Below are 9,847 nucleotides of genomic sequence, written 5' to 3'. Positions count from 1 at the left end.
CCACCGGCGCAGTCATTCCAAAGCCAACAGCAGGGCAAAGCTTTACCGCTCGTCTTCCCGCCACTGCTGGAGCTGCAAGTCTCTCTTCTAGGAAGCTGGCCATGTTTGTTCTTTGTTCTTTGTGCTTTGCTGTAAATGGGCTCATTCTATCTCTTGTCCACATATGTTTTACGATTCTCCTTCTCCCAACTACCCATCGCGAGCTCTTCATTGAGTCCTAGCGTCATTGGTTCTTCATTTTCTTCTATTTCCAGATAATTAGAAATGCTAGCTCCGTAATACCAAACTTTGTCAGAGAATCGCTTGCACATCGGATTCTATGTCGGTTTACTGGCGCTTTCAAGCAGCCTGCTCAAGCTAGTCCAATCACATTATAGAGATAGAGCCACTCCCGGCAGAGAACTACGTGACGGTACAGTCGGCGAAGGTATGTCCTGCATGATCCTAATGATAATGAAAAGCTTTGCCATGGCTTTTGTATCTGCAGTTCCGTCGAATGACAGCGCCATCGGTACCCAATGTAGGCGAATCGGCCCGGGGCCGGTCTGGTAGAAGCTTGACTATGTCGTTCACCAATTCTTCTTCAACTGCCGAGTTTGCCAAAAAGTCCTCTTCGTTGCTGTCTTGCCCATAGATTAACGGGAGTGATTCAGCCTGATCTTTCTGAACCTCGACTTCAGCCTGGGTTTTCTTCGGTTTCCCATCCCCTTTGTGTTCTTTGTCACCATCGCCAAGAACGCTGTACCGCTGCCTTTCCGGACCCGTAGCGGCGGCTGTGGACTCTTCTGGACAGTCGTCTCGATCCGAGTCCGAGTCTGACAAAAGGAGAATGTTATGGCCTCTAAAGTCATAGGGTTGCAAGGTCCGTGGCCTAAGCGTGCGAGCCTTCCGACGCTGGTCGCTCAGATCGTTAACGAACGCACCAGGCGCAACATCTGGAAGTGGTCTTCCGTTGTTTTTCTTGCTGTCGGCCGAGAAAAAGACAAATTCTCTTAGTTCTCCAATTTTGGGTCCCCAGAGGCGTTTTTCTGCACTGATTTTAGATGAAAGCTTTTGAAGGCTTGCGCGCCACCGGTCCTTTGTGGCCATCTTATGTGACGCATACAGAGTCACGCCGCAGTGCGATAGGTAACAATGGAACATCTCTCGACATCTACGAATTCATGGTTCACTGTATTTATATAGACACGAAGCAAATAACTGCTTGTTGGTAGCTGTATGTATGCCGTAATCGCAGTCTACGTAGCCAATAAAGGTTGATCTGACTCGCCTGACCTTCGACCGTGAGGTAGGCTGCTCTTGCCATCACTAGTCGTCCCACATCTGTTTGCCATTTGCCTTTCTCTTTCAGCCTCTAAGGAAGTCATCATATTTTCTTTTCTTGCTGGTGCGCTTGTTTTCTACCTGCTGGGTCTCATTTAGTCTGTTCCATAGAGTGAGAATAAGCTGGTGCTTGGACCTTGCCTCGGTTCTTGCGGCAGTACGCAGCTTTTGCAAGTTCTCATTAGTCGATTTCAATTGACTGGTGGTCTCTATCAGGGCGTCCTTTGTCAGACACAGCTCCTGTTCTATCAACTCTTTGCTGAAGATCGTATCTTGAAGCTGCTCGCACTGATCGATCAACAAATTATGCATTCTCTCGTGTTCGACCTCGTCTTTCAGCTGCCAGCAAGGCGGCCTATCCGAGCACCCTTCCCTCGAGATCAAGTTGTTCATTTCGTTGGGTATGAAAAAAGTAGCATTACCTGATATCATGCGCATTCTGTATACATATGCGATTTTTTAAAGCAGGTATCAGCTTCCATGACTGCCTTCCAATTTAGATGCGTCCAATCGTGAGCCACTTTCAGAATAGCCATGAACGCATTTGCCAGAAGGCTTGAAACCGAATATGGATATTATAAGCAGCATCTTAATTCTCAGATACAACACTATCTCATGGCCAGAAAGAAAGTTCCAGTTTCTTTTAGACCCCTCCTGCGCATCTGAGCAGCATTCATTCTTGTATCAGTGTACTCTGGCGAACTGACGTAAGGAAAGGCCGGTCCTTGTGCCCTGGTCAAGATCAGTCAAAGGAGAAAGCCCTTGTCTTCTCCTTCAAAATGGACTCGGCACTCCAACGTTACGCGCTGTGCATCGGAGGCCTGCTTCTTCTACTCTTGACTTCGCGATTCATCTACAGATACAGAGGCCATCTACACCCTCTCCAGACAGCCTTTCGGCTTCAATTCCTTTATCGCAATATGGGGAGACTCCCCATACCGATTGCTGTGTGGAGCCTCTGCTTCGTGGCTGCTAACATATTCATACTCTTCAAGAGTCCCACCCTCCGATCAGTCCGAGCTGGGTATTTGGTCATCTTCAACATCCAGCCTTTGCTTTTGGCCGTTCATTCGGATCTCCTTATCGATCTGCTTGGTGCTAGCCGTCATTCATACTTTTTCTTCCATCGAGCTGCAGCATGGACGACGGCCGCTTTGACAGCCTTTCACAGCATAGGCATGGTCCTCAACGGTCGCTCGTTTTCCTTTAGCAGCCTTGGCAATATTTTGGCCTTCTCTGTAAGAAATCTACTCTCGCGTCGAGCCTGTCTAACATCATCAACTGACCGTAAAAGGCTGCCTGTGCCGTCCAGCTTCTGATACTTGCGTCCTTCGGATTCTTCAGAAATCGGTTTTACGAAGTGTTCATCGTGCTACATTACTGCTTAGCGGCCAGTGCTGCTGTAGGTATTGCTTGGCACCTGCGGTCGGTCTTTGACTTTTCGAACCCCGGATATTTGGAAGTGTATTGCGTTAGCTTTGTCACCGTTTTCTTAATCCTCTGCGTCTATCGTACTTGCTACCTCATATGCCGCAACCTGAAAGGGGGGAGGCTGGCAAGCGTGTCCGTCAGGCCATCAGATCGTGATACAGTCGCGATCAAAGTGACTGTTAATTTGCCCCGCCCGTTGCGTGTTGCCGCCGGCCAGTACATCAATCTGACCGTCCCGTCGCTCGACGCGTCATCCTCTATCCAAAGCCACCCGTTTGTGGTGACTTCGTGGTCGAAAGATAGGCAAAAAAGCCTGGACCTTTTTGTCGAGCGCCGGCGCGGGTTTACCAGGAAGCTCCATCTGGCAGATAGTCAGGAAGGACGACACGCCATCGTCAGTGGGCCATTTGGGAGACGTGTTTCACTGCTGGAGTTCGATTTCGTGCTGCTGCTGGCGAGCGGCTACGGCATTGCTGCTCAAGCAGCTTACCTCAGAGAGCTAGTATCCGGGGGAAACAGACAAAAGGCCCATCTTGTCTGGCTCATCTCAAAGCGAGGTGAGTTTGACGATGGAGTACCGTATCGGCCATGTCAGCGCTAATCATTCCCAGACATTGTCAACCCGGCCGGCAAGTGGCTTCTCAACCCGGTCCTTGATCAGGACACCAAGAAGGCAAGGTCTATCCTCACCCTTGTGCAGACCCAGCTAACCGGACTTCAGATGATCTTGATCTCCATTTTCGACAACGTAGGGTCCTTGGAAGGCACCCCTTCTGCCGCTGACTCGACGGTGGCGAAGACGTTTGGCGGTCGAGCAAGACTGTACAAAGGAAAGCCGGACCTCAAAGCCATCATCAGAAAAGGCATGCAAGATTGTCTCTGCGAAGAAAGAAGTCGAAACGGACGTCTGTTGTTACTCGGTGAGTTTCTTCTCCTGCAACATGCATGAGCCAAACTAACTGGACCAAGTCTCTGCCACTTTGGAAGCCAGACTCCACGTGAAGCGGGCTCTACGGAGCTACTTGAAAGAGCTAAAAGCTGGGTCAGATCCCAGGACAAGCTACGGAAGCTGCAATAATTCTATAGATGTCTCCATAGAAGAGCTGGACTTCCAGCCCGAGTAGTACTGTTTGGTCCCCTCCTTTTTTGCCTCAAGAAAATGCAGATACGTCAACCATCCTCTCGAGTCCGAGTGGCTTCCACTCCAGTAGTAAAACATCTTCAACGTGCTCCTTACAGCAAGGACAGGGCCCACAGTCTCTTTCCTTTCTGTCGGCCTGGCAGGCTCGGAACCATTCTCGGATGCAGACATCGTGGTACACATGGCCTGAGCTTGTCAGCCCTGCTCGTCCGGAAGGAGGAATCATAACTAACCGCATTTCAAAGCGACCATCTTTTCCTCGCCGTCCTCTTCTAGGCAAAAGCATCTGGTCCAGAATAGCCGAAATATGTTTTGTTCACCTAGCTCTTTGTGCTTGTGGCAGCCTCGGTTTGCGCAAGACGGGCAAATTGGCTGCGGCCGCACCTTTCTTAGCTGTTACGAATAATGTTGGTGGGTGAAGGGGAACACAACGTACACACCCGCAGCTGCTTAATGCAAAGCAGTTGTCGCTGGAGTTGAAAATTTGCGTGCATTTGGAGCATCGGAAGCCTGTATCCTCCGTCGTAAGGTCGACTAACATCCGCTGGTCTTGCGACTGCGTTGGTCTATGCTTCTCTTCCCGCCGGTGATAGCGAGAAGGCAAGGGTGGGGCGCTGTCGAGAGGCTGTCTCGGTGAGTCATTGTCTTGCTGCGATGCTGTAGCCCAAGTCGAAGAGTCGCTCGGCAGCTGGACTGCCCGCAACTCTCGCTGCAGGCTGTTGATGCGATCAACAAGATCTTGTTTCTCACGCTCGTATCGAGCCAGTCTGGTTCTCAACCCGTGACTCTTCTGCCTTTCCGCATCTAGCTGCCGCCGAGAACGCTCTAACCTCTGTTCACAACTTTGATTTGGCGGACGCAGCATATTGAGCTGGAGTTGGCGGCAACGGGCGTGTTACCGGGAAACGGTCTTGTCGGTTGGGAGCTGTGATTGTCGAGGACATGGTTGAGACGTAAGATGGGCGTCTGCGGTTTTCTCCCTTTGTTTCTTTTTGCATAGTATCCATCCGCGCTCTTTTGTACAGTGCTCCACCAATCACTCCTAAAGATGGTCTCGGATGCAAGTTCGGGTATGTCATGGGCAATTGGGTCCCACTTGTACAAGCCAGGAACGGCTTCAGCATTGCCATAACCGGGAGAAAGTGTTAGATACCTGGAGGCGGGGATGATGACACCAGAATTGGCGTTCTCTCTCATTTTGGTTCAAAACCGGCGTAACGGCCCAACTGGAATCGTTTCCAGACTTTCGACTAGTTTTAGTGATCCGCATATATATCATCCGCCAAAACCACGGGTTTCTCAGCAAAGCATTCTCAGCACACACTACGTCTTTGCACGAGCCATGCAGTGGTATCAGATAAACCTAAATCTCCCTAGGAAGCCGATTGACCACCCGAAAAAAAGCCCCAGAGACGGCTGGCCAACCTGGAGATGGCCAGGAATACAGCTCTGCTGCTGGCTTGCTAGCATGCTCCTAGGTACGCATCTCGCGCACAAAACGCCAATGACGGCTCATCTGACACACCAGCATAGGTTACGATGTTAGCAACGTCGCAAACATTCAGGCCTCCGTCTATCATGCCTTTGGGCATGTCGAGCTCCTTACGTGGGTCGCGATCGGGTACACAGCGCTCAACGTCTGCATGATGCCCCTGTGCCGGAGGCTGTCTGCCTTTGGCAACTTGAAAATGCAGTTCTACATTTACACTCTAATATTTGCTGCTGGCGCGGCAATCGCTGGCGCCGCCCCAGACATCAACTGCGTCATAATCGGAAGGGCAATCACCGGTATCGGTGGCGCAGGGCTCTACCAGGGGTGAGCACCCCGTCTTTTGGGGTTAAGATGTTTGACTCTTGTTTGATTCATACTGACGGTCTCTGGAAGAATAATGCTGTACAACTTCAAGTTCTCGTCGGCATACGAGGCGCCCAGGGGTCAAGCCGTCATTGGGACTGGGTTCGCCATAGGTTTGGTGCTAGGACCAATCGTCGGCGGCGCCTTCGCTGAGAACCCCCATGCTACATGGCGATGGGTGAGTCTGCTCGGTCCCGCATGGATTGCAAAAGAAGCTGACAGCTGTTAGGCAATGTTTATCAACATACCCATTCTGGCTGTCCTTTGTGCCGGCTGGAAAGTCTTCCTCCCGCCTCTCTTCATATCCAAACAAGCCGCATCACACGCCTGGGTCGATGTTGACTGGCTCGGCTGGATCTTACACTGCGCTTGCTTTCTAATGCTCTTCAGCAGCTTGATATTCTCCGGCTCGCACTGGCCGTGGGATTCATACTCGGCCATCGTGGCCTGGGTCTTTGCCGGGCTCCTGTTCTCCCTGTACGCGGCGCAGCAGCACTTGTGCATCTGGACGACCCGTAAGCATCGCATCTTCCCGGCCGACGCGCTAGGAGAGGTGCGCACAGTTCTTCCGGTAGGCCTGTCAACCGCCATGGCAGCTGCAGCGTACGGCATCACATTATACTACACTCCGCTGTTCTTCTCCTTCACCAGAGGCTTCGACCCTGTTGAGGCTGCCGTCCATTTACTTCCCTACATCGGAACCTTCGTCGGCATGACGGTCCTTTCGTCGGCATTGCTTCCACGCCTGCGACTCTACCCAGTTCTCTACGTGCTGGGTGGCGCGCTGATGATCATTGGCGGGGCGCTCCAGACCTCCATGACGGCCGACAGCCCCGTGGGTCTCGTGATGGGGAACCTCGCGCTCGTAGGTGCGGGAGTAGGTTTGATTTTCCAGCAGGGCGCCGCGGTGCTCAAGACCTTGGCACGGGGTGACGCAACCAAAGAGTCGGATCATGTTGTTGTCTTCTTGATCATGCAGCTGGGCGGAGTTGCTCTGTTCATGTCGGTTGGTGGGTGCGTATTCCAGAACCTGGGGTTCAAGTATGTCAGCGATGCTCTGGGCGATGCCGGCGTTCGGCTTTCCGATGCTGAAGTCAGGCAGGCGCTCGGCGGCCTGGATTCTGCGTTTCTGGGCCAGGCAGACCAAGGATTAGCAAGAGTTGTGGTCGAGGAGATTTCCAGGGCTATTGGGAACACATTCTTCATTGTTGTGGGGGCCGGTGCTGTGGTCTTTTGCCTTGCATTTGTGATGAAGTGGGAAAGGCTCGATTTCAAGCCAAAACCAGTGGCGACTGAGTTATCTGGACCACAGTCTTCATGATCCAGTTAACAGAACGAGCCTCAGTACAGGTGCTTATGTCTGCCTTGCACGGGTTAATCTGGCTCAGTAGCTCGGTAGCCCGATCGCACTGTCGCAATGGATATTTGACTAAGCAGCCAAATGGAATACACAACTGCTTCAAGGTACTTTGGCAGATGGGTAGTAACGGCAAAAAGTGGATGTTTGTAGCCTACAATGCACCCAACTCCGGATTTTCTTTCATCTCCTTAAGTAGACTCAAGAAGCATTGGGCCGAAGATCGAATGTCTATACTGGAAGCGGTAGATTTGCTCCAAACTGTATCTTAACATCGACTATGAACCAAATTCAGAGCAGCGGACAGATAATTCAAGTTTACTCTTCCTGGTGTCTGAGGGTTTCATGCTGCATGACACCAAGACCTAGTCAACTTCCAATTGCTGCTCTGTTATAAGATAACTTGAGCTAGCTAGTCCGCTGATTGGCTCGCACTCTCATAGTGAATTTTAGGAGACACAGTCAAGCGGGGCAACAGCCAGTTTTGGCCGTTGTGTTTGGGGCCTGTGTACATTCCCTAAAACCGGGTTGATCTTTTTCTCTTGGCGATTGGGGTTGTACGTCACATGAGCCATTAGTACACAACACCACTACTAAAAGTGTTCACTGCAATATTTGGCGAGGCCATTGCGCCTTTTACCGTATATGGTTTACGATAGCTAGGCTATACTGTGTTTCGATAGTTTCGTACTGTATGTGACGCTTCAAGTGTTTTTAAAAATTCGTTTGGTCAAAACAATCGTCCAATCTAGGAAGTCAAAGAAAACCTGACCCATGACAATTAGCAAACGGTGCCACAACGACGGAACGCAGAATGCTGGTTTTTGTGGCAGACACAACCCGCTACTGATTTGCAGCCATTTTCGGCTTTTGACGAATGCGGTACTAGGCCATTAACAGCCACAACTGGCTGCAAAGGCTACCCATACCACCTAAGGTTTGAGAGGCGTACGAGAGAATACTCCACAAACAAAGCACCATTGCTATGCACAATTCAGCTAGCGATAAGATATCCTCACCTATGCCGCGCTTGTTGGCTGAGAATTAATACAGACTACGAATCGGCGCTCGCATGGGCGACTTGACTTTCCATCAGGGCCAAAGGTATACGCCCTGGTATTGTCCACGGAGTCCAGGCCATTGTCGGACTTGTTCATGGTGCTAAACTAAATTGGCGATCGTTTGCCGGTATGGGCGCCATCTCACATCCCCGGTCGAGCGGCCCCATTTGGCGTTCAGTGACACGACGGTCACCTAATCCACAGCAACACTAGATCTTATAGATCATCCACACACTAGGCCACCACTATCTGGGCTTTGAACATGCGTCGGGAAGTGGTCATGCTTCGGTACTGAAAACAAAGGCACTTTACTCATAAGTTGCCTTCTTAAGTCCACACATCTATCATTATAAACCTTGCAACAAATAAATCCTCCAGTTCAAACCAGCCCCCGCAGCACAGTATCATACGGTTGTAGCTGTGACAACCTCAACGCAAGGCTGATAATGCGTCAGCGCCGAACCCGGGGCTGAAAGTCGCCGGTGGTAGTCGGCAACGTGTTTGCAGGAGTAATTTATATCACTTTCCCAGGTGGGACACGCATAGCCAACCCACTTGACTGCATAGGAGACGTGACCTTCTGCGTTCTCATAGTGTCCAAAAATCTGTTCTATTTCAAAATCTGACGAATCATTTGTAAAACTAGGCTTCTGGCCGGCTTCCTGCCACGTTCTAATCTGGAGGCCATCGTGATACACCCATGCGATTCCAGTCGGGCTCGGCCAGTCCCATTTGAGTGGATCCGGGTTGGAGTAGAGAACGCCGTAGAAGTCCCGATCGGCGGTCTGGACCAAAAAAAGAACTTCGAGGACCGTGGACCGTGAAGACCAAGGAACGTTTATGATATCACCTGCATACACCGACATTATAATAGCGACGTGGCAATGCTTCTTTTCGAGTCAGCTACGCCTTGACAGGGCTACTGTCGAAATTCCTCGCTTCTTCGCGGGGCAATGGCCATTAAGTAGCCGCGGCAGTCTGTGGGAATGATGGGTTTGGCTGGTGAGTAGCATCTCTGGCAGCTAAATATCGAAATATGGCTCTCTGAGCAATGGGTACAGCTATGCTGAGCTCGGCGCGAGAAAATACCTATGGATGCAAAACCAGGGCCAAGACGGACTTCAAGATTCTGCTGTGAAGGCAGGCAGGCTCCGGCTCGAGACCGAAAGAGTTGCAAGAATGGCTTGCGAAACTCAGGTTTCTGCTTGTGATATTATTCAATTAGCGGACATCATATTCAGTGGCTCATTTAAGAAGCTGAAGAATCTCAATAAGCTAAATTTCATATCCGACCTTGCCACCGAGCTGTATCTCACCCGGCTGCTAAGGCGCCCGACATCTCAGCAAAACACTCCAATATCGCTGACACGCCTATTCCTGATGCCTGACGTGGGTTCGGCTACATGCACAAACATCGAAGGGTGTGAAGAAGCCCGAGGACGTACTCTCACTCGAATAACTTCAAGAGAAAGATCAAAGTCAAACAACTGGCCTCGAGAAAGAAACGTCCCTGGCCCGGAAAGTCCCAAAATCCCAGGCGTCCCAATGCAAGTAAAGAAATTTATAGTACTGCAGCCTGCCTCTCAACCATAGCTACTAAGCATGAGAGTTCAATTTCAAGCCTTGCCACCCGCTGATCCAGAGCAGGAGAGGGCTATGTCCAGATAATTATCATTGAC

The 9,847-nt window shown here is 50.8% G+C and overlaps 5 protein-coding genes across 5 annotated transcripts; 2 read left to right on the top strand and 3 right to left on the bottom strand.

The window, feature by feature from the left end:
• Positions 1-444: 444 nt before the first annotated feature.
• PgNI_12383 (uncharacterized protein) lies at positions 445-1,089 on the bottom strand (the record flags this gene model as incomplete). Its single annotated transcript, XM_031132331.1, has 1 exon — positions 445-1,089. The coding sequence occupies one exon, from the start codon at positions 1,087-1,089 to the stop codon at positions 445-447; it is 645 nt and encodes a 214-aa protein (XP_030976218.1).
• A 258-nt stretch (positions 1,090-1,347) lies between these two features.
• Positions 1,348-1,716, bottom strand: PgNI_12382 (uncharacterized protein; the record flags this gene model as incomplete). The annotated part of the gene is made up of 1 exon (XM_031132330.1): positions 1,348-1,716. One exon carries the CDS (start codon positions 1,714-1,716, stop codon positions 1,348-1,350), a length of 369 nt encoding a protein of 122 aa, XP_030976239.1.
• A 386-nt stretch (positions 1,717-2,102) lies between these two features.
• Positions 2,103-3,878, top strand: PgNI_12381 (uncharacterized protein; the record flags this gene model as incomplete). The annotated part of the gene is made up of 4 exons (XM_031132329.1): positions 2,103-2,561; positions 2,618-3,311; positions 3,366-3,674; positions 3,724-3,878. 4 exons carry the CDS (start codon positions 2,103-2,105, stop codon positions 3,876-3,878), a joined length of 1,617 nt encoding a protein of 538 aa, XP_030976240.1.
• Positions 3,879-6,462: 2,584 nt separating this feature from the next.
• On the top strand, positions 6,463-7,071 carry PgNI_12379 (uncharacterized protein; the record flags this gene model as incomplete). Its single annotated transcript, XM_031132328.1, has 1 exon — positions 6,463-7,071. One exon carries the CDS (start codon positions 6,463-6,465, stop codon positions 7,069-7,071), a length of 609 nt encoding a protein of 202 aa, XP_030976208.1.
• A 1,055-nt stretch (positions 7,072-8,126) lies between these two features.
• Positions 8,127-9,034, bottom strand: PgNI_12378 (uncharacterized protein; the record flags this gene model as incomplete). Its single annotated transcript, XM_031132327.1, has 2 exons — positions 8,127-8,273; positions 8,579-9,034. 2 exons carry the CDS (start codon positions 9,032-9,034, stop codon positions 8,127-8,129), a joined length of 603 nt encoding a protein of 200 aa, XP_030976198.1.
• Positions 9,035-9,847: the final 813 nt, after the last annotated feature.

Source organism: Pyricularia grisea (genome assembly GCF_004355905.1).
Source record: "Pyricularia grisea strain NI907 chromosome Unknown Pyricularia_grisea_NI907_Scaffold_11, whole genome shotgun sequence".
Lineage (NCBI taxonomy): Eukaryota > Fungi > Ascomycota > Sordariomycetes > Magnaporthales > Pyriculariaceae > Pyricularia > Pyricularia grisea.
The sequence above is the reverse complement of the archived record's forward strand: the minus strand, read 5'-3'. Positions and strand labels throughout refer to the sequence as shown.